The sequence below is a fragment of the Staurois parvus genome, unplaced genomic scaffold (assembly GCF_062004578.1).
Source record: "Staurois parvus isolate SC_StPar_1 unplaced genomic scaffold, SC_StPar_1.0 ptg000021l, whole genome shotgun sequence".
In the NCBI taxonomy this organism is placed as follows: Eukaryota; Metazoa; Chordata; class Amphibia; order Anura; family Ranidae; genus Staurois; species Staurois parvus.
The window spans coordinates 8,739,135-8,763,544 of NW_028317817.1; the positions used below are offsets into that span (position 1 = coordinate 8,739,135).

Sequence of the window (24,410 nt, forward strand, 5' to 3'; positions counted from 1 at the left end):
TAGCATATCAGAGGGAAATTCCCCCTTTGAAACAACGTGATTATAAAGGGCGGAGAGATGTGACTTAAGGTTGGGTGCAAACGATTTGTAATATTCGTTAGTGAAACCATCATTACCTGGTGATTTGTTCACGGGTAAACTGTTAATAGTTTTCTCAATCTCTGCGGGTGAAATCGGCACAGAGAGGGAGTCAAGTTGGGAAGAGGTGAGTCGAGGAAGAGCCGTGCGGCTTAGGAAGTTTTCAATGGAGGGAATCGTTGGTTGTGCTGTATCCGGATCATCTTTTATGTTGTATAGAGTTTGGTAATAGCATGCAAATGCATTAGCTATGTCTTGTGGGTTCGATAATGGGGTCCGCGAGTGTGGGTGTTGGACTGTGGAGATTTTGTTTTTAAGTCTTTTTTGTTTAATGGTTTTGGCGAGAAGAGAACCTGTTTTATTACCAAGTGCATAGTATTGTGTTTTTGTTCTTAGGAGGTTCGTGTCATAGGTGTGTAGTAAAATAGCACGTAATTTATTTCTATCTCTATTTAGGGCCGCGGATGTGGAAGGGTTCGGATTCTGTTTATTAATTTCTTCGTTTATATGTATAGAGGTCAATAGTTGGTCTGTTTGCTGAGATCTCTGCTTTTTAATACGGGAGTTTAGTTGTATGAGGATACCTCTCATGTATGCTTTGTATGTCAGCCAGAGTGTAGTGATAGAGATATCTGGTGTGGCATTAGTTTCAAAAAAGAGATTATGAGCGTCCATTAGATACTTCTGGTTATCCGGCAGTTTCAGGAGTGCAGAATTAAGTCTCCATATGGGTGGGATTGCCGACTTTTGGCTGTCATCCAGGGATATGCTGATCGGGGCATGGTCAGACCAGGTTATGGTACCAATACTAGAAGATGAAACATGTTGCAGTGTCCATTTGTCCGTGAGGAACATATCAATTCTGGAGTACGAAAGATGCGGTGGTGAAAAATAGGTGTAGTCTCTTTCAGAGCCATGCTGGCATCTCCAGATGTCGTATAGGTCATGATCATGTAGAACGCGGTTGAGGTCAAGGTTGGCAGCTTTTTTGTTGGAAGATGAATCCATATATGAGTTATTGAGAACATTAAGATCTCCCCCAATAATGAGTCTACCTTGTTTGTGCTTAGAGATGAGATTGAAGAGTTTGCGAAAAAATTTTAGTTGTTTGCTGTTTGGACCGTATACATTCACCAAGGTATAGGTAATGTCGTTAATTTGGCATATCAATATAATATATCGCCCTTGCGGGTCGACTATGGAAGAGGTGTGTTTAAACGTTAGAGAGTCATTAACGGCAATAATTACTCCGTTTTTCTTCTTAGCATTAGTCGCCATAAATAATTGAGAGAAGCGGTTAAGATATAGTTTAGGGTTTTTTTCCGTAGTGAAGTGGGATTCTTGTATGAAGAATAAGTCAGTTCTAGATTTCCGGATTTCTCTGGAGAGAATCGATCTTTTGAAGGGGGAGTTGAGGCCTCTAGCATTAAGAGAAGTGATAGTAATCATTGAAAATATTTCCCGAGTATATATCTAGTTGGGTTGTTGTTTGATTATAATTAAGCGTGTGTGGTTTCATTCCAGGGAGAATAGTGGAAAAAAGACTAAAGAACAGGTAAGTCTCGATATGAACTGTAGGTAGCGTATTCCATCTATAGTCCTGTATGTCAAATCTTATGATACTACTGTTGAGTCGGTGGTGCCAAGTGAGAGGGAGGATGGGAAAGGGAGAAACGACAGTAAAAAAACACTTGCATGTAACGCAAGTAACCAATGTAGCTATGATTGCTACGTCAAGGAGGGGTATGAACAAGTTCTGACCTCCAGGGGGGTCATGTCTGTAGCAAACTTGAAAAACAGACAACCTTGAATGTAGGCCGATCGCCAGAGGTTGTAGAATTTGTATATTACCTCCGGGCGAAGGTATAGTAGAGTATAGGTGCCGTGTGTGCCTTCGCGCCCTTCAGGTCGCCTCCATATTTTGGATGAAACTAGACGTATTTTCCCTTGAGTCAGCGGGCAAAATGCTCCAAGCTTTAAGGAGATCTAGGCCGGCCCCTAGATTCCGGATAGTATAGGTTCTACCTTGGTTCCGTACTAATAGCTTAGTGGGGAAGCCCCATTGATAGGCAATGCCATGATTTCTCAAAGCTTTAGTGATTGATATCATTCTTTTCCTGTTTGAAAGTGTGGCTTTGGATAGGTCAGCATATAAGCGTAGATTCGCATGAGACTGTGGGAGCGATGGCGGGTTTCTAGCCGCTAACATAATTTTCTCTTTGATATGATAGAAATGAATGCGGATAAGCACGTCTCTAGGGATAGAGGCCTGTAAAAATGAGGGCTTAGGAAGTCGATGTGCTCGATCGATCACGACCTCTACTTCGGAGAGTGTTGGTATCAGCAACTTGAGGAAGTGTTGTAAATATGGCAGCAGTGCCTCCTTGGTAATTGTTTCAGGGATCCCTCTAATTTTTATATTATTACGGCGTGATCTATCTTCCAAGTCGGCTAATTTTAGTTGAATTTGTTCGATGTCGGACACATGATCTGCATGGGCATCAATCAAATCATTATGTGCTGCGACTATGTCTCCCATGTTGGTTTCAATGTGGCGAATTCTACGTTCCTGCCGTTGCACTAGGGTGGTGAGCTGAGTAAGTGGAGCAGATATGTCGTTGTGTAATGTTTGCCGCAGAGACGCAAGCATATTTTTCATGCTTATCTCTGTGAGTGGTTGATCCGACGCAGGGAATGCATCTATGGTAGGCATAGCCATGTGCGGTAGCTGATGTGGGAGTTTTGGGGCCTGCAATATAGTATTGTCGTCACAGTCCAGTGTTGGCCTGGATTTGGCCGGGCTGCTGGTCGTGGGAGATAAGGGAGGTGACAACTCACCAGGGTCCCCTGGGTAAAGCTGTTGCTGCAGCCTAGGATCCGCACACTGGGCTCTGTAGTCCTCCTCAGATGGGCTGCTGCCTCCCTGCACTCCTGTGATGCGGGCGCCATCTTGGATTCCCGGCATGACGGCCGGGAAGAAGTTAGTTAACTTCCCTGGTTGCCCCGGGCTCTGTTTCCTGCGGGGCATGTCTAGTGGGCTGCGGGCACACTGCGACTATCAGTGTGTGCCGTTCGTTTCCCCCGGAGTTGGTGAGTGCCGATTTATCTCTGGCGGGTGGACGGAGCTGTCACTACTGCACGTCCATCACCGAGCCGGCCGCGCATGCGCCCCCGTCAGAAGCGATTTTAATGTGGATAGCACAGGAATGAAACCACAGACAGAAATGACACTTGGTGCTCTTAATTGAGACAAGTACACACTACTGTATAGAAGGATATGCTTTGTTCATGTTTAAGGTCTGAAGTTTACAACCACTTTAATGGGAATCCTGAAGTCTCTAGAATCAGGTAAAGAGGTGCTGATGTCATTGAAGGGGTTGCTGAAACTTTATTTTGAAACTTTATTACTACAACTTATCAGAGTGTCTGATATATCAAGAATATTAACTTCAGAACAATAATATACAAGGTGCAATCTGATTAGTAGAGGTTTGCCACAGATGAAAAACATTCACTTTATTGTTGTCCAATCAATGAGATCATCACACAGTTAATTTTTTACATTGTTTTCCACATACAGTATGTTAATGCCGTAATCTGATCACATTCAGATTACATGAAGTATAGCTTATCTAACTAAACTAGATGCAATCAATACTATAACACTGCATTTGCTGCCAAAGCAAAAATGTAGGATCTACTCAGGTCTTAAAATGATCATTTTTATCTATGGATCCCAAGAAGTATATTGTTCTATTGTCCTGCACACCTGAACCCAAACGTATCTTTTAATGGTGAGTATTCTCTTAAGTCATGTCACTGCTCATATGCTTGAATAGTTTATCTGAGCGACTCCTTAACTCTTATCCCATGTGTACAGGAAAAGCGCAAGATCCCAACTATCCCAAATGGTTCAACACCAACAGGTGAGACGTTAAAAGAGGAACAACACCATGCTGGCCCAGAGCTCCAGAGAACTGGAAGGTGTGTATCGTGCTCTGCAATTTTATATTAGCAAACTGAAAATGCTGAAATAATGTTTAATGAATAGTTCTAGAAACTGCCTCCTTGTAGATTTTTCTATGTGGCACTGACCGTCATGGCTAAGGACTTAAATCTATAAATTTTTATTGTGGCCTTACTAGAGAAAACTTTAAGGATCAGTTTATTTACACTATAGGCTTTTAAATAAAATGTGTGTTTGTATGTTTTGACTCCATTTCTGGCGCTTATTAATTTATTTTACTAATCTGTAAAATGCTAAATGTACAGTGTATTAAAAAAAAAAAAAAGGAAAGTAACATTTTAAGCATTACACACACTGTGTGTGTAAAAACCAGACTAACGTACCTATGTTTAATAAGTACAGAGGGCTCATTTTTGTTTGAACTTTTTCATCACAAAAATTGCCTTTTTCAAATTGATGTGCTTCTGGTGGCCTTTTGTCCCAATAACCTTCTTCGCTCCCACTGCTTATCAGAGGGTTTTGATGTTTATACTGCTAATGGGAAATTGTCATGTTTTTCCAGGTTTTATTGTTGTAAGGGGAATAAAATAATAACCCATAGAAAACAACTGACACTCATGATAGTATGGCTGAACAATTGGATAGGTGCATAATCATTAGCGACAATAATGCTCAAACATGTAGGCAAGAAACACAAAGGGGCCAAAAGGAACATTTCCTGTTGCCCGCAGAAACCAGTCAGTCAATGTTTCACTTTCATAGCAAGACTAGAAAATGATTGGTAGGTGTAAGTAATGAAAACCTTTAGTTTTCTTTGCTTGTTTTTGATACTTTAACTTTTCAGACTGTTGGATAAATTCATTTAAATTAAACATTTATACCAGGATGAATAGATCTTGGTAAAACTGACAGAATTTCTAATATTAAAAATTTCTGCTGAATGGAATGTGAATGGCATTTCTGTTTCTAGGTCATGGGGCTAATATATAAATTCTAAAATGATCCTTACATCAGTATCTCAGGGTATTTCTATTGGCAACAAGTCCACATTTTTCCATGTTTCATACGTCTGCTTTAATGAGCCTGCATGTAAGAAGGTAGAGCTTACTTAGACATACACACTTTTTACATTTTAGTCAACAGCTTCTTGAACTCCAAATACTTCATTAAGTTTATTTTTTTTAAACTGGATGTCGTTGTCCTGGTAAAATTGTTAGACAAGTTAAGCTAGATGACGCACAGTCTATAATGGAAAATCCAGTAGCTTTATTGAAGAAAATCCATATATAAAAACATAACCGTCTCAGAGAACAGCTGCTCCTGTCTCTGAGGCTGTATTTTTTTATATATATGTATTTTTTTCAATAAAGCTACTGGATTTCCCATTATAGACTGTGCGGTCATCTACCTCATCTTGTCTGCACTTCACGACTGCAAACCAGACCAGCATCTGTTTATGGGGGAGAGGGGCTAGAGTGTGATAGACCAACCTGCAGCAGTGTCTACTCATTTTTTGCTTTGGATCTGCTGGTAAAATTGGTATTATAGCCAAGGCCAGCTGCCTTTTGGCAATTTAATTAATGACCATAGCAGGATGGAAGCTCCATATATATTCCTTGGTCTCGACACAGGCTTTCAGTCCTGTTAGGATGTGACCCTGATAATGTGACATTTTTGGATAATATCTAATGATTATAACTCCAGAAGAGGGTGAGCATTGTAGGAGTGGCACTGGATTGCAAACACCTAAACGGTTTTACAAATAGGTTTTATGCAATATACAGGTTTGTTTAAAAAAAACCTAGAAAATCATGGCTCTTTCCCACTTGCATAACTGTACATTGCATCGCAACATCCATTTGTAATTTATGCAGGTTTATAAATGATTTCATATGACTGTTTAACGCATGTATAGTATTATGTAAATAATGTTTATTTGTTACAGTTATTTCTTTTTTGGCAGTTAGAATAAGAAATGAATTGGAATTCAGTAGCTATTCCCCAGTTTTATTTGTAGAACCATCCCTGGATAAATATAGATGTGGTCAAATTTTATGAAAACATACAATGGTTAATTCTATGTCCTGCCAGATTATTTCAAATAAAGGCCTCTTTGTGGTCCACTAACAGAAGGGGCCTAATGTCCAGGATCTATGGGGGAGATTTACTAAAACTGGTGCACTCAGAATCTGGTGCAGCTGTGCTTGGTAGCCGATCGGCTTCTAACTTCAGCTTGTTCAATTAAACTTTGGCAATAAACCCAGAAGCTGATTGGTTTCTTTGCAGAGCTGCACCAGGTTTTGCACTCTTCAGTTTTAGTAAATAATCCCCTTGATGTCTAAAGATAGAAGCCCCATTCTGGCTACCCATTCAGTGCTCTATGTGCAGGTTTTCAGTAACCCATAGCTGCTAATTGCAGCTGAGCTTTTGTTGGTCTCATTACGCTCATCAACAAAAAAAAAGTTTGGTTGCCATTGGCCATTGCCCATAGCTAGTCTTTGCACTGTGTTGGCAAATATACCAGTTTCGATAGTAGTAACTATGCAAAAGTCCAAGGGCTAAATATTAAGAGTGAAATGCCCTGGCCATCATACCCCTTCTGTTCTGCTGGGTTTAGGGAGGGGATTGCAAAGATTTTTTTTTTCAATGTAGATGGTTAGCTCCTTTTAAATAAGAACGTAGTTAGACTCCTGCAGTGTCCAGATTGACGAGTTTCATCTCACCTATTTAGGCTTTTTGGTGGTTTGATGCATGACATCAAAAGGAAAGCACCTTTTTTCTTGAGTGACTTCAAGGATGCATTAAGCCTGCAGTGCCTGGCCTCCGTTCTTTTCCTATACTGTGCCTGTATGTCTCCTGTAATCACTTTTGGAGGTCTCCTGGGAGAAGCCACACAAAACAGAATAGTGAGTACAAAAGAAAGATTGGTAGTGCCCAGGCTTTTATTAGACCTTCTCAGGAAGGTGTCCATGTGCATTTGTCTCACGTGTTCATGCTTGATCCAAAGAGTCTACCCCACAGTATTTGAACTTCCCCCCGCTTACAGCTGTGACACAGTTTGGGGGAGCCCAAGTGAACAGAAGATGCAGAGTTTGAGGTAAAACAGTTGTACGTCAGGAAGTCTAACAAGACATGGTCCCAAAGCGATCTCCAGAGTCCTACGCCAGGCAACATTTTTTATTTGCTTCTTTCCTTGCTTTTAGGTTTCTGTTTGTTACTTGAATAAGGTAAAATGCTTTATTGTAGTTCTGTCATTTGTTTTCCAACTAATAAGTTAAACTACCAGGATTTTTTTCTGCAGCATTCATCAATTTATGTATATGCACAACCTATACTCACTATGAAAACAGCCGACTTTTTGAGTTGCTACACATCTGCACTTCGGTGCTTGTGAGACCTTGCCTCTGTCTAACCTAAATCTTGCCCCACACTGGCCATTTATGGCAGCAGACACCCGCCTCTTCATAAGCTGTCTTCCTTTAAAGCAAAGTCTAGTTAGATCTTTATTGCATAGCTGTATTGGTCTAGATTGGACTAATGTAGGTATGCATATCTCATACATGAGGGACTGCTGTGGAAGTTGACAATCACAGAAGTAGTCTCTGCTCTTCCAGGTCCTATGCTGAGCAGCTTTCTAGAAAACCCACAGGGGGTTTGCGCGCTTGGTCATACCACCATGTACAGAACGCCTTGTATTTTTTCCAATAAATACAAGGCATTCTGTGATTGGATGAGGTGTAGATCATGACATCACCTGCCTCTCCACCTTGTCCAATATGAGAATACCTTGTATTCTTTGAAACACAAAGGCATTTTGTAAATGGCAGAAGTGTGAAGTGAGCAACCCCCCTGTGGTCACTATGTGAAGGAAGCTGCTCAACGCAAGAGCCAGAAAATTGTTGCGATCTCAGTAGTTGCATTGACTACTGCAGTGCTGGACTAATGTAATTATGCAGTAAAGGTTATACCTAGCTTTCAGCTTTGAGGAATAACCTAAATCTATGGTTCAGTGTCACTAATATTTAATCAATATTCTGTGTGTTCTTAAGATTTTACTGGTTCAAAATGGCTGTCTCCATCATGTGTATAGTAGACAAGTGCACATTATAATCATGGCTCTATAGTCAATTATGAAAGACTTTCTTTTTCTTCTGTTACTTCATTTTAGAAATGTATGCATAATATGATCCACAAGCCCTGTCTTTGTTGTATTTAAATGTGTAAAATGTAAGTAGCCTTACTTTATCATAGTGTATTATTAACTCTTGTTTATTAGCAGATATTGGTATTTGTGTAAACTGTTAAACTGGGCAGAGTTTTGATTGCCGCAAAGAAATTTGACTTTTAGACCAATTTATACCACTTCTAGTGCAAAGGTGTATATTACACGCTCACTTCTGAAGTCTGAATATATTGCAAGTTCAATTTTGAAGTTATAATAAACATAGAGGGTTAATCTGGATAAACAGAATTCTCACTTCATGTTGCATAGATGCAGGAAGTTGGTGGCAAATTGTATGTAGGTGTCCAAGAACAAATGGACCTGATAAAGAGAATTGTTTTTCAAAATAGCGTAGAAATGTGTAGTTGAATGTAAATTGTTGTCAGTGTGTAATCTTTTGTGCAGTAATGTCTGTACCGTTCAGTTAATTTTTACTGTGACCTGCACAGGCTGAGTCGCAGATGAGGTAGTGTACATGCTATGTTTGCAGATGATGAGCTGTGTGTTGTCATGTGGATTGTGGTTGCTTGATATGACTTTATTTTATACTTTTTTGTCTGTGTTTGTACCTCTTTTATGTGAACTTTTGTTACTGAACAAAAAATGCAGCCCTTTATTTTTGTTTCTTCTGAACAGAGTGCAATAGAGTCTCTTTTTGGAGCATCGCTAACGGGCATTGCCTATTCTCTATTTGCTGGACAACCTCTCACCATATTGGGAAGCACAGGACCTGTCTTAGTGTTTGAAAAGATTCTTTTTAAGTTTTGCAAGTGAGTATTATTTAGCATCTGTCTGTTGCATAGCATATTAACACGTGAAATTACGAGCAATACTCCAGGTTAGTCACAGCACATCAATTAAAGTGGAACTCAGAGGAAAATAATAAGTTGCCTATTTTGTGGAGAACTTTACCCATCATTTAGTGACCTATGCATCTTTTTTGCATGGATTATCCTATTTGCATATCTTAATCTATATATATGTTAAAATGGTTGTTAAGGGTTTTTTTTACTTTAATGCATTCTTTGCAATAAGTTTATTTATTTCAGGTACTTGTATAGCACCATCAAATTAAGCAGCGCTTTACATATATATTGTACATTCACATCAGTCCCTAACCCTCAAGGGGCGTACAATCTAAGGTCCGTAACTTACATTCATACACATACTAGGGCCAATTTAGACAGGAACCAATTAACCTACCAGCTTGTCTTTGGATTGTGGGAGGAAACCGGAGTACCCAGAGGAAACCCACGCAGGCACAGGGAGAACATGCAAACTCCAGGCAGGAGGTGCCGTGGCTGGGATTCGAACCAACGAAGTGCTAACCATTTAGCCACTGTGCTACCTCACAAGTTAAAGAAAAATCTTTCATATGCATAATCCCCCCTCTCCCCAATATTTAGGTGAACCTGATCTCGATCCAACGTTTTTCTGGAGAGAAGCAGCACTTCTCTCTCTTTTTCTATCTCTCTCGCTTTCTGGGGTGGGGCCAAGCAGGGGAGCCGTCCCAGGAGCAATCTTGCATGTTTTTTTCTTTTTGCATTTTGGTGCATTGACAGTCAGTGTACACGGATGTAATAGTGTCTGTTATATTGATTGTATTTATACATTGATACTTTGGTAAAATTTCATATTTACCATGTTATAGGGAACATTTACTAATGTTAATTATGCATAAGTAGTACCTGGAAAAAAATGAACAATTTGTCTGATATTTCTTCTATGAAATGAAATGACTGCTAGTCTCAGGAGATTTGGAATGAAATTTAGTGACGCCACTACTGTGCTGATTCCTGTTCTTGCTGGAGGTGCTGACATGAGAAAAGAAAGCTCTGCCTATACCAAGATGACTGCCTCCACATAGAGTCATGGTCCAGAACAAGACATGATGGGGTTGATATATTAACTGCTTCTCTACCACCCTATAGCAGAAGTGCTGCTACAGGGCTGCGCAAAATCACTTGAATATATATGTGATTTTGTACTTCCGGGTAGAGGGCGCACGTGTGCTCCCTACCCACACCGCTATAGGCTCCTCGGCATGTCGGTCACCGGATCCCAGCTGCCGATTCTCGGCCAGGACTCGGTGACTGTCAAAGGAGCTGACCGGGGAGAGGTCTGTATGTAAACAATACAAATCTCTCCCCTGTCAGCACAAACAGGCTACTTTGTATTGCTCTGCACAGTATAGCAATACAAAGCAGCTTGTCTACACATTACATCATACACAGCACACGTTTAACCCTTTGATTGCCTCATATGATAACCTCTTCCTACCCAGTATCATTAGTACAGTGTCAATGCTTTTTATTAGCACTGATCACTGTATTAGTGTCACTGGGCATGTCAGTGGCATTTAGTCAGTTCCCACCCAGTGTCAGAATGCCCGCTGCAGTCCTGCTATAAGTCTCTGGTCACCGCCATTACTAGTTTAAAAAAAAAATCCCAGTTTATATACCACCATTTTTAAACGCTATAACTTTCATGTAAACCAATTAATTTACATGTATTGGGATTTTTTTTTAGCAAAGACATGTAGCAGAATACATTTTAGCCTAAATTTATCCCGAAATTAGATTTTTAGAATTTTTTTATTGGACATGTTTAATAGCAAAAAGTCGAAATTACTAAGGTTTTTTTTTTTTTCAAAATTGTCGGTATTTTTTTGTTTATAGCGCAAAAAATAAAAAACACACAGGTGATCAAATACCACCGAAAGAAAGCTCTGTTTGTGGGGGAAAAGGGAAATAAATTACATTTATGTACAGCATTGCATGACCACGCAATTGTCAGTTAAATAATGCAGTGCCGTATCACAATAAATGGCCTGATCAGGAAAGGGGTAAAGCCTCTGGAGGGCAAGTGGTTACAACTGGAGAGTGCAAAATCTGGTGCAGCTCTGCATTTAAACCAATCAGCTATTTTTTTTTCGTCAAAGCTTTTGAACAAGCTGAAGTTAGAAGCTGATTGGCTACCATGCACAGCTACACCAAATTTTGCACAATCTAGTTTTAGTAAATCAACCCCCATGAATCAATAATAGGGGAAGAACAGCTTCGGGAAGGCCCCTCCAAAAAATATAATACTGGTGACTTGTCTTTTGCCCTCTGCCTGCATTTCCTCTGGAACTTCCAAATCATGGTTCTTCTTTAACTCCAGTGATGTATATCTTTAATGTGCATGCTACTATTAAATTACAACTTGCCTTGACATAGGGTCTTTATTGTTGTTTTTTTTTTGTTTTTTTAGAGATTACAAACTGGCCTACCTGCCTTTGCGCACTAGTATCGGTTTGTGGACGGCACTCCTTTGTTTAATATTGGTGGCCACGGATGCAAGCAGCCTGGTCTGTTATATTACGCGATTCACAGAAGAAGCATTTGCTGCTCTCATCTGCATAATCTTTATTTATGAAGCGCTAGAGAAACTGTACCACTTGGCAGAAAAATATGTTTTCAATATGCACAATGATCTCGACATGCTGACAAAATACTCGTAAGTCTAAAAAATAATTACTGTCACTCTTTACTCATTTGTTGCATCTGTTTTGCTAAAATAGCCGCAGTCTGTTCATTGTATCTGTTTGTGTCTATGTAACAAGGCTCTGGCCAGCAGCCTTATGTCACATGGCTCTGTAATTCAGGCCACACTTCGGTTTGGTACACTTGGGGACACTTTTGACAAAGCCTTTTCTATGTTCTATGCCGGCATAAAAATTAAACGTGCTAAGATAATGAAACAAAAAAAGCCAACATCCAATGATGGACAGTAAGTTGTATTTAAGAAATATGAACTGGTTTATAATAATTGTCATGAATCTTTATGACCTCATTTGTTTAGGACCTGTTCATACCCTTATTGTCTCACAGTAAAGTGCATACATTTCAGGCAGAAATCCTATTTTTTTTAAAACTAGAAGGGTCCATTCACATCTATCCACATGTGTTATCATGCGCCTTGTGATCTGCTTTCATAGGTGTGAATGAGTCCTAAGGAAGCAGGATGTCTAGCCAAACTGCTGATTTGACTGTGTGAAGTTCTTTTTACATCTTCATATTCCCTGTTGATAGTTTGATAGTGTTGCCATTGTCAATAAGACCATTACTAGCCTGATGAAAACTGAACTTGGAAGGCACATCATCGAAGAAATATTAGACACCCACAAGCTGAGTAAATGAAAGGCTTTTTCAGCCCAAATATTATAATTTTAAATTTTTTTTTTCCCTCAATCCTCTGCGACCAGGCCATAGTTCTTCCTGACCTTTCCCTTGAATGTATTGAATGTACACTTTCTTCTTCTCCACACAATTTCTAAAAGTTATTAGTGAGTTTGTCGTATCAGTGTTAAAGGGTAAGTTTCCCTTTTGAACATTTTACATGTTCTCCCACCCCACCCTTCCCTCTGACAGTGGGCAGGAGATCTTCTTTCCTATATCCGTGATCACTTTTTAAAATTTGCACAGCCAAATCCGTCATTCACAGGGTTCTTCAAATGAGTAAATTACAAGTTCTGTCTGCTACCACAGCAGATGGCTTGTAGTTCTCAATGGACTGTGAACGTGCTGATCAGCACACTTGTAGTCCTTTCACGCTTTCTCCAGCTTTCCAACTGAAAAGCTGGAGGAAGAGTGTGCAGGAGCCTGACATTGCATCCACGATCCACTGACCACAGGTGCAATACTTTTCAGGTTCATGTAGAAAAAAAACAATAAATGCACATATTTTATTATTTTTGTTTTTTTTTGTTAAAGGTAACATTATCCTTTAAACTTTAATTTACACTTTTGGACTGTTATCTAGGTGTGTTTGTGCAGAGCCAGTCAGCCCAGACAACAAGACCCTTGACTTCTGGAGTGACAAGAATATTACTGCCAGTGAAGTAACATGGAATAACCTCACTGTCTCTGTAAGTCTCTGTACATCTGTTTCACAGCCGTGTGTGTGTGTGTGTGTGTGTGTGTGTGTGTGTGTGTGTAATAATAATGCTTAATACCTATTGTGATCCTAAGACAATCTAATGGTGAACTCACACTGGGGTTGGTTAAAATTAACTGCATCCAATTGTTATTCTCCCTCCCCACTCTCTGCTGGTCTGCACTCATAGTGGACTTTTAGGAAATATTCCTGGGACCAAACCAGTGATCCATGCTTCAGTACTTTGGGATCTATGGAGAGTTACATAGTTTGGGGTTGATCCTGCTATCTTTTGCAATCTGTCATTTGTTTTCAATTGTTGCGGCCTTTATTTCCGTTTTTTGCATATTCTGTTATATTCTTTGTAATGTTTAAACGATGATAGTGTTCCTTCATTTTTATATTGAATAAAAGCTCTTTTTTTATTATCTATAGCCTTTTTAACTTTGGCCGTAAGCCACATAGGTTTGATTTTTAGCCTTTTAAACTTGTTGCCCATGGGAATATATTTTGCAGTGTGTTCACATACAGTCTTTTTGAAGAACTCCCATATCTGTGTTGTGTTCATCAATGTCAATATTCCCTCCCAGTCTAAGTCTTGGTGAGCAGCTCTCAGCCTTGGAAAATTGGCTCTCTTGAAATTGAGCATTTTTATTTTTCCCATGTGTGCTTGCTGTTCTGTGCTCCGACACGGTTTACACTCACCCTGAAGCAAGCCATACTGGATCACAAGTGAACCATGCCTGGTACCACCACTTCCATGTGGTCCCTGTTGCCATATACTTAACTGATCCCGGGCACAGTTTTGATACAGTTTGGAGTACTTGCACTACACAAACATACCGGCCCAAGGGGCTGAACTGCACCCAGAGTGGGTTTAAAGCGTTCGTGTGAGTACATCCTAAGACTTGTGGCAAATATGGTAAAATTAAGATCTGAGATTGATCAGTTTACACCTAGACTTAAGCTGGGTGCACACTAAATTTTTTTTGTTTTTTTTAACCCAGCAGGCTGAACAAAAAAAACCTGCGATCTCCGTACTGGCACAAGTGATGTTAATGCTGCGATCTCTCCTGCTGTGCATTTGTGTTCTGATGGGAACTGTACCCCCCACCCTAGAATACACTGATAAGAACTGGCAGCCGTTAGCTGCCAAAACTGATCTGATACTGGTTTTCTAGCATGCCCACAGAAGCTGGCTGAACCAACCATTTTACCCAGGTTTAACTCTGAATAGTTCCACCAATCACTTTTTTCTTCAGCCTTAAAGTGGTCGCAAAGGCTGGAGGATTTTTACCTTCATGCTTGCAAATAAAAAAACCTGTGTCTTGCTGCCCTCCCCCACCAATACTTACCTGAGCCCCCTCTCTATCCAGCGATATGCATGGAAGTCTTGGCTGTCTGGGGTCTCTCTCTCCTCTTTGACTGAGACACCGCAGTGGGAGCCATTGGCTTCCACTGCTGTCAGTCACATTCAGTCAGGAGAGAGCTGGGGGCAGGGCTGTGTCTCTTTGACTGAGACACAGCAGTGGGAGCCATTGGCATCCACTGCTGTCAGTCACATCCAGTGAGGAGAAAGCGTGGGGCAGGGCAGAGGCCAAGCCACATTTCTGTTTGTCTTATGGACATATAGAGCAGGACTCAGGACCCAGCACGCACCAGTGCCCCCATTGCAAGCGGCTTGTTATTCGGGGCACTGGTCAAGGGGAAGGAGCCAGGAGTGCCCTGTGCAGAGGAGGATTGGGGGACAAGGGGGAGCTGTGCAGAGGAGGATTGGGGCTGCTTTACTGCACAGAGCAGGTAAATATAACATATTTGCTATTAACAAAAAAAAAAACACAAATTTTTTAATTAATTTTTCACTTTAATCTTCTCTGTCAGCTGTGATGATAATATAGTACAGTGGATGGGCACAGACACAGCCTGGCTCACACTGACCCCTGATTATTTCTTAAGCAGGGTAAGTGCCACTACTAAATTATTATAGATGTTCAGTTTAGAAGCTCATATCATTTATATATTTTGTGGTCATTGAGCCATTTAGATATGCAGGCATAGCTAAACATCACATTTTTTGTTGAACCTGATTAACTTTCTTTAAAAATGACAGATAAATGAAAAAACTATAGTTCATTTTTATCAATGGATATAGAACAGCCTGAGCAGTTGTAATACACTCACCTGCTAGTACAGTGCTACATGTGAAGATTTAACCTGCTGTTTAAGTTTAAAGTGTTACTAAACCCAGGACCCTGCATCCACTATACCTGGTCTCCCACAGTACACAGAACAATGAAGTGCATTTATTTTAGTAAATATAAACTAACTGCCTTTTTTCATCAGCAGTTAAAGCAATCTTGTGACTTCTATCAGTTTCCAGCAGAGCACGTTAGAACTTGTAGGAGTTTTCATTCAGTTCTAGGAGGATGCAGGACCCCCGACCCTCTGTCTGGACAATGCTGATTGGCCCTGTGCTGATCACATGCACTCTCCCAAGAAAAAAAAAAAACTAGCAATACACATCAAACTAAGCATGTGCAGAGTGACTCCACACAATATGTCTTATCAGGAGATAAGAGGGGGACACTGGAAGAAGGGGAGGATCAGAGAAGTCAGGAGCAAACATTTTTACCCATGCAGAGGATTAACCCTTTAGATTCTCCAGGGAGTATTACAAGCATGCTTTACTGCATATACAGACTGATTTTACTGTTGTGGGTTTAGTAACATTTTAACTCCAGCCCAAAATTTTTCAGATTTGGATGGAGTGGGGAAAAGTTGGAACCTCTGTTAGATTATTTATTTATTTATTTTTTATAGAAGCTAAGGGGTTGATTTACTAAAAGCAGATAGACTGTGCGTTTTGCTAGTACAGTTGCACTCATTTTCCCCAAAACACAAGTGCAAGGAAAATAAAAAACATAGCATTTTTGCTTGTACATGATTGGATGATGGAAATCAGCTTCACTAAGCTCGGTGGAAAATGAGTGTGACTGCACAGTCTATTTGTCTTTTTTAACTCATCCCGTCAGTCTTCAGTGGGGAGATTTAAAGTGGTTGTAAACCTCAGACATGAAATATGAACAAAGCATATGCCTCTATAGTGTGTACTTGTCTCTATGCAGAGCACTGAATGTAATTTCTGTCTGCTTGCCCATTCCTCTGTTCTCTGCATGAATCACTTCTGACAAGTTTTCCTGACACCAAGAGAAAAAAGGGGACGGGAGGGATCTCCAGCGGATTGACAGCCTTAGCTCTGTTCCCGTGTGCTGTGTTAAGGGGGGGTATGTCCCTTCCTTCCAATCGGCTCTCAGAGCTTTCCTCACTGAGCTCTGCAGTGTGTAATTTCAGCTCTTCGACCCCCCCTTTTTTTTTTTTCTTACACCTCAAACATGCTTTATACATGTTGGCTGTAGAAAAGAAGAGAGATTGCAGATATACAGGTACAACCTACATAGGAGGATTTGTTTCATTTCTGTGTATCACCTGAGGCCAGTCACTTCACTAGGTATATGTAAGGGTTTACAACTACTTTTACTCATTTCCTGCCTTGGTGACTACATTGTTGGAATAGGATGTGAGGAGAAACCTCTCTAACAGAGACACTGACCGCAATGAAAAGCTGATTGGGGTTTTAGCCCTTTACAATCTGTCCTAAACCACTAAAAAACACGTTTCAGCTGGAGTATTCCTTGCATTAAAAGAATATGTAGTTTATATTGAGTTATTATGGTGTCTTGGCTCCATCTAGCAAAGTGGAAGAAGAGCAGGGTAAACCTTTAATAGGTTCAGGGATACGCTTTCATATCTATGCATTTCTTTTCTCTTCAGGATTGTATTGCACACCATGGTTCATTTTTGGGTTCTGCCTGTAGTCATCATGGTCCTTATATTCCCGATGTCTTCTTCTGGTCCATCATCCTCTTCTTTACAACATTCTATCTCTCATCTTTTCTGAAACAGTTCAAGACCAAAAATTATTTTCCTACAAAGGTAAAAATGTTCTGTACAGTTCTGCTACCATCTCACAGTAGAGGTAAATGGAGGGACATTTCTTACGTTGTATTATACTCTGACTGCTCACTGTAAGCTGGTGATTCTGTTTAGAGAGTATTGTGTACTTTGCGTGAGAACATAGTTTGAGTTATGATTACAGTGTTTACCTGAAATCTGAACTCCAGGCACACAGACAATTACACAAAGGAAATGTATGTGTGGGAGCTTTTTTTTTACCAAAGAACTTGTGTTTGGCCTCCCATACATGGGTCGATTTTCGGACCTAAGAATAATTGGCTAATTTTCGCTCTGTTAGTGGGGCAATGGCAAAGGCCGATATTCGTGGCTCCTCCCCATTTCGTTTATCCGGCATGCTGGACAATTCGTGGAAAACGACTAATTTTCGAAATCATTGGTGGCATCATCGGATTACAGAACGAACAATGTTTTCGATTTTCAAACGAAAAATTGATCGGAATTCGACCCATGTATGTCCTGCTTTTTTGGCCGTCCCGCTCTACGATTTATACAGGTTTGTAAAATGATGCAGCCTTGTCTGGCTAGGCAAAAAACCTGATTTACTCTGCTGAAGTTCACATTTTTGGAAAAATAATAATAAATGCTCATTTTTTTTGCAGGTAAAAAAAGTGCATTTATTTATTTTTTTTTCTAAGGAGCCTGCAGAGCATTGCACCCGCAATCAGTAGATCGCGAATGCAATGTCAGGCTCCTGCAGACTCTCAGGATAGCTGTCTGTTCATACCTCATATGGGCAGGCAGTTATTTGAGAGCAGATCAATCAATTGAGAACTACAAGCCGTCAGCTGCAATGGATGATGGTACTTGTAGTCTATCTATTCACAGAAAACTGAATGATGCAGCTCTGTGGGTAGAGCCCCATGCAGCCATGTGGGTGGAGCCACGCTGTTTTCAAAAAGTGACAGCAGGTGCAGGGGGCTTATCCCCCACCTATTGACACAGGGAGGGGGAATCGAAGGATGAAGATGCTGTTACATGCTCCACCCTAAAAACGTGTAGACCGTGTAACATGTTCCAAAGGTGAACCTATCCTTTAAGTTACACTACACTTGTCTTTCACATCCTGTGATTGGACAGACAAAAGCAAAGCAGCAGATTGATGAGTTCAGCTCTCAGTTCACTTCTCAGTCTGCTCTCTCCTTCTTTAAGCATGTCTCTTGCAACACATTAGTACAGCAGCCCAATGGTTGGCTCCTTAAGCTGCTTCTCCTTGTCCCAGTCTGAGCCCTTCTGTACAGAGGCTGATACCAGTTTGAATTAAAGACTTACACTGCTTATATTAAAGAAAAAAAATAATTGAATGATATATTAATGGATACTGAGCTGCATTAATTTGTATCTCAATTATTTACCTGGAGTTCAGATTTAAATTTAATTTTAGATCAGTTTGTCAGTCCTACAAACCAACTACTCTAGGGGAAGAAGTGTGAAAGTTGCTGGCATACTATGCTTGGGGTGTTAGAATTTCTTTTACAGGTTAAAGACTTTTAGAATACAGTACCCATGGGTCCATCACACTTTTTTCATAACATCTTCTGTATTTCCACAGGTGCGATCTACAATTAGTGATTTTGCCATCTTCCTCACAATAGTCATTATGGTACTCATTGACTATCTTGTGGGTGTTCCTTCTCCAAAGCTGCATGTTCCTGAAAAATTTGAGGTAGTTAACGTATCTTATATACAGTAGGTGACCACTTTGAATGCTAGATAATGTCTCGGTAAACAGTTCTTTCTTCAGAAATGCTTTATTAACCCATGTAAAAATGTGATTTTAATGGCTGCTTTAAAACACATCTTCGTTTTTTTTACTTTTTAATATATGGGGTTTTTTTTTTTTTTACATTTTTGTTTTTAGCCCACATTGAAGGACAGAGGATGGTTTATAGATCCTTTGGGAACGAATCCTTGGTGGACTTTACTAGCTGCTGCTATTCCAGCTCTGCTTTGTACCATTCTAATCTTCATGGATCAGCAAATCACAGCGGTGATCATTAATCGAAAAGAACACAAACTTAAGGTACTTTTGTAACCCATCTCTGTTAACAGTAGTAACATATATACCCAAAACCCTGATTGTTCATTTCAATGGGCTACCTAACGTACCAAAAAAATGCATGTAATTCTAGAAAGCTCAGCATCCCAACACACGTTAGTTCTTTGAAACACATATTCCACCAGCAAAGTACGCTTTTTTTTTTTTTTGTTAAAGTGAACTTATCTTTTTAAGCAGCCCAGTTGAAATGGGCTTCCTTGGCACACAAAATGTTAAATGGCAGCATAATGCACATTCTCGAATGAACCCCAATAGTTTAAATGGGTCCCCTAACCCCCCCGCCCAACAAAAAGACCAGAGGAACAAATATAGACTAAATTTTTCTAGAAATCCCCTTTAGGCTCCATTCACACTTGTGTAACTTGTCATGTGAATTTGGACACAAAGTCGCATGATAAGTCGCAGTCCATGCATTTTCAGTGAAAGTCATTCGCATCTATGCGACTTAAAAAGGTTCCTGCACTACTTTTGGTGTGACTTTTTTGCAACTTGAGTGCCACAAACTTCAACGTAAACTCTCAAAAGTCATTTGAAAGTTGCATCTTAATAATTATCAATGCAACAGTTGTGCAACAATCAACACCAAAGTCAACAGCTAAAGTCGCACTCATCAAAGTCACAGTGGAAATTGCACAACTTTGGAGTCACGCAAGTGTAAATGGAACCTTAAGGTTTATATCTTTTCTTCAAAGTAAGGAACAATTTTCCATATACTGCCTAAAAGAAATAATCTAGGTAGGAAAGTTGGGAAGATCATGGGTGCATACCATTCACATTCAGGCAGATTTCTCATTTACTGTCAAAATTGATGAGCCGGTCTAAGAGAGCTGTAATAACAAATGGCACTGAGGTGAACAAGTGTGGCTTTATGATGAGATGTTGTTCTTGCTTTTACAGAAAGGATGCGGCTACCATCTTGACTTATTCATGGTTGCTATCATGCTGGGTGTGTGTTCTCTCATGGGACTGCCATGGTTTGTAGCTGCAACTGTTCTATCCATCAGCCATGTTAACAGCTTAAAAGTGGAATCTGAATGTTCTGCTCCAGGAGAGCAGCCAAAATTCCTGGGAATCAGAGAGCAGCGAGTGACAGGTCTTCTGATCTTTGTTCTGATGGGACTGTCTGTATTTATGACCTCTATTTTAAAGGTAAGATGGCATGCTGACCTATTCAAAGCATCATTCATGCACGTAAATGTTTTCAGCGTCTTTGTCATTGCGTTGTTCACAAGAGATCTTGCCGTAAGCACATTATGTTTTATTGTATACTTTATATATTCATATAATAGATGTACTTGTAAAGATAAGACAGTGGCATTTAAAGCATTTTACATCTTGAAGGTAAAACGCACAACTCATGCTTACTGTTGCATTCCATTGGAACTGCTTAAAATATGGGGCAAGGAACAAAAGCTCAAATACAAGCACAACATATTTGTTTTGTGTGCTGTGTCATCGTTAGCCATGGCTCATAGTGTAAATCCACCAGTCTTTCCAGATTGTTAACAGTGGCAAAGCAGGCCGCTTACACAGGCTTATGCTGTTCAGTGTCCTTTCTTGAGCTGCATTCATCAATTGGAATGAATCAAATACCATGTTGGGCTATAGCAACAACTCCTCGACTCCAGACAAAAACATATTTTTGTATTTAATTTTTTTTTTTGGTTAAATGTGTCATTTGATAATACTCCTAATAGAGAGAACTAGATCTTACATTTAGTGGGATTTTTATGGAAACCTTGGATTATACACAAAGAAACCAATTATTTAAAAAAAAAATCAACATTTTATTTATACACTTTTCCTTTGTTTTGCTGATCAGCACATACAAAAAAGTTTGACTGCAGACTGAATATATCTGAGGTTGCAAGATGGAAATCCGCTTTGGGGGATATTATGGAAATAGGGATGATGGCAAACACACCCTAATCTACACTGAATGACTTTTATCTATTGATAATCCTCTTTAGTTTCTATCTGTAATGGGTCATACAGAACAAGGGGAACCACTCCTTCCCCTTTTTTAAAAGTTAGAAAAAAATTGAGCCTCTGGTTGGATTTTATTATTGTTTGTGTTCTTATGAGGAAGATCTCTGCATTTCTTATCCAGGTAACTGACATCAGAGAAATCTCCTTGGGAACACAAGCAGGCTTTAAAGGCTACAAAACAACAAACAGGGTGCACCGGCCTAGCTCATTGCTACTGCACAATTTTATTCATAAATAAAACAAGTCATATACTCACAAACACATGATACTGACAAGCGTGTCATAAAATACAGATGCGACTGCCTCCAGATCCACACCATTCAATAAGTAGCAAGAGAAGACATTTCAGCATCCAATGCACCTTACGCATTTTGAGGGGCAAGCTCTTTTCCTCAGAGCTTTTGGCTCTGAGGAAGAGGGTTCACCCCTCAAATCGCATAAGCCGAATTGAAGGCTGAAAGGTCTTCCCATGCTACCTATTGAACGGTGTGGATCTGGAGGCAGTCGCATCTGTATTTTATGACACGCTTGCCACTATCATGCGTTTGTGAGTAAATTGTAATACAATTGTGTAGTAGTAATGCGCTAGCGTCAGCATGCCTTCTGTTTGCTGTTTTGTAGTGTTGCATGAAAGGATACTCACAAGTCCTCAAGGGGAAAGCAAGGCATGCCAGCACTATATTTCGAAGTCGGGGAAGTGGACTGTTTATCAAGTTGTGAAGGAGCCAAGTGCAGGATACCTCGTTACCACATTGCTTCATGCTCCATTTACAAAGCTAAAATACCAGAATAACGATTCTGGTTTTCAAAAAGTGACAGGCCCCTTGCACATGTGCAACATAATTTACTGATGTTTCCTCAGGAACTTTTGATGCGCATGTGTAAGGGGCCAAAAACTGTGTGTAAAGACCTGAATAATGTTTAGTATAGGCAAGAAAAGGTGTGTAAGAGTATAGATGAGTATAGACAAGTAAAATTCTTCATTGCCAGTACTGTGGTCCCTTGCACATGAGTAAACAGTAAATTATGACGCTCGTGTGCAAGGGGCCTAAATGAGTAAACCTGTTGGTAAAATACTGCACTCAAATGAAAAAATTTATATTTTTTGTTTTGCTGCTCTGTACTCAACATTGTACTACTGATCTGTACTCAGCTGTGTGCAGTGTCCCATAGACAACCATGCATCTCATTTCAGATTAATAAAAAACACAGCATTTTTTTTTACTCCTGTGTGCAACAGGTCTCATTTTCAGCTGAGTGCAATTTAAATTTTAGTATGACAGTAAAGGATGGCATAGACTGCTCATATTTCATCTGATTCCTGCTGAATCTGCCTAAATTCAAATCATGGATGATCCTGTTGGCACCCATGCCAACAGGGCCACCACAGTTTTAAAAAAGCCAATTTTTAATTCAACTATTGTTAAAAGAGTTGGGTGAAAAATAGTGTACTGTTTAGGGACACTGTTAGATTATTCTGACAGTCACTAGAGCCGGGTGTCAGAATACAATAGCTGGCAGGGAGGTTCTTCCATCAACACTGCTTAGCATAGATGGAGGCATCTATTAAATTCCAGGCGAAACAGGAAGGCGCTTCTAAGTGCAGTATTCCAGGTCAACTTTAATAAAAAGCGGTTAAAAACACAATGGAATACTGCACTTAGAAGCGCCTTCTTGTTTTACCTTCTTCTGCACAGAGTTTGTCTCCATTCTTTAGAAGTGCTGCTCCGTACCGATTTACCTACACACCATCCATCATCAGCTGCCATATTTCCACAGCATCGTCCACCGACGCGCCCTACTACCTACCTTACTCTATCTATTAAATTCCAGCAGGCTGAACGAGAGAAATCTAGAAGTGTATGGCTGCCCTTTCATGGCTAAAAATAAAGATCCCTCTAAAGATCCCTCTTCTTGTGTAAAGCTTTGTAAATTTTGCCCCTTGTATGCCCATTGACCAAGTACCAACAAACACAAACCCAGTACAGGAATCCTTTTTTTTAACTATAATATTGTAAATCGCATTTAAAATGTAAAAGTATAATGATGTATACCAATAGAAAGCATATAAATAAATTATAATCCAGGAGGTTTTCCCATTTTTGTAGTATATTTCAGTATTTTACATAGGATTGCAATACCTAGGATATAATTCCTTTATATTCTTTCCTTACTTGAATGTTCTTGTCTTTCTTTCCCCTCAGTATTTTTTTTCTTTAATGTTTTCATCCAAAGGTATTATATGCTACAGTACAACTAATGTTGGACTTTTATGGTGTCAGGCGTTGGTCCATGACCAGTGCTGTATAAGACTACATCCAAGGGAAAAATATACATATTTTGTGAAAGTAACAGAATAAAGTGTTTTCAGGCAGCACTTGTAGTAAATCCTGTAGGTTATGATGATGCATTCTTGCTAATATTTTTTTATATATCATTACAGTTTATTCCAATGCCAGTTCTGTATGGTGTTTTTCTGTATATGGGAGTGTCTTCATTAAAGGGTATCCAGGTAAGTCTTCATTTACAGGATTCAGACAAATATTTATAGCAGAATGAATGTACGATGCACAATACAAAGTCCAGCAGTTTGAGGAATAGAATGTATAGCATATAACACAGTACAGAACCATTTCATTGGCAGCAAGCACTGGAAAAGTGTGGGCAGGTGCACCAATTGTATGTGTCAGTATCTGTTTTCCTGCGTGTCCTGTGGCGCTGGAACTGGAAGTATGCAGGCAGTGTGTGATCAGATTACACATGCACTTCATGTGTGGACATGCACAGTTGACAGTTTGTTAACCAATGCCCTCCAATGCTATATAGTTGAAATATAGTTGAAAGCACAGTTGAAGGGAACACTGTAACATAGAACTATAGGCAAAACTTTATTTTTGGATAGAGAAAGGGAGGGTTATAACCCCTGTCCCGTTGTTGTTGTTGTTGTTGTGTTTTTTTTTTTTTGTATGTGTGTGCTACTGGGGAGATTTACCTTCACTTCCTGTCCCATAGCCAAAATGGGAAGAGAAAGGAAATCTCTGCAAATTAGGGAATTTCTTGGGTACCCTCAGGTCACCAGAACTGGTGTCCCCATTGGAAGATTTCCTCTTTATTACTTTTCTGGGGACAACCCAAAATTTGCAATT

The 24,410-nt window shown here is 39.9% G+C and overlaps 1 protein-coding gene across 2 annotated transcripts in view; it reads left to right on the forward strand.

The window, feature by feature from the left end:
• The window catches only part of SLC4A7 (solute carrier family 4 member 7), a 202,834-nt gene that overhangs the window by 155,106 nt on the left and 23,318 nt on the right, over window positions 1-24,410 (forward strand). For both annotated transcript variants that reach the window (XM_089690854.1, XM_089690863.1), the window contains 10 exons: window positions 3,959-4,062; window positions 6,777-6,951; window positions 8,904-9,037; window positions 11,520-11,765; window positions 13,071-13,176; window positions 17,016-17,177; window positions 18,769-18,882; window positions 19,078-19,239; window positions 20,173-20,424; window positions 23,708-23,776. In XM_089690854.1, coding sequence (XP_089546980.1) covers window positions 3,959-4,062; window positions 6,777-6,951; window positions 8,904-9,037; window positions 11,520-11,765; window positions 13,071-13,176; window positions 17,016-17,177; window positions 18,769-18,882; window positions 19,078-19,239; window positions 20,173-20,424; window positions 23,708-23,776 — 1,524 coding nt within the window. The remainder of the gene's footprint in view (window positions 1-3,958; window positions 4,063-6,776; window positions 6,952-8,903; window positions 9,038-11,519; window positions 11,766-13,070; window positions 13,177-17,015; window positions 17,178-18,768; window positions 18,883-19,077; window positions 19,240-20,172; window positions 20,425-23,707; window positions 23,777-24,410) is intronic.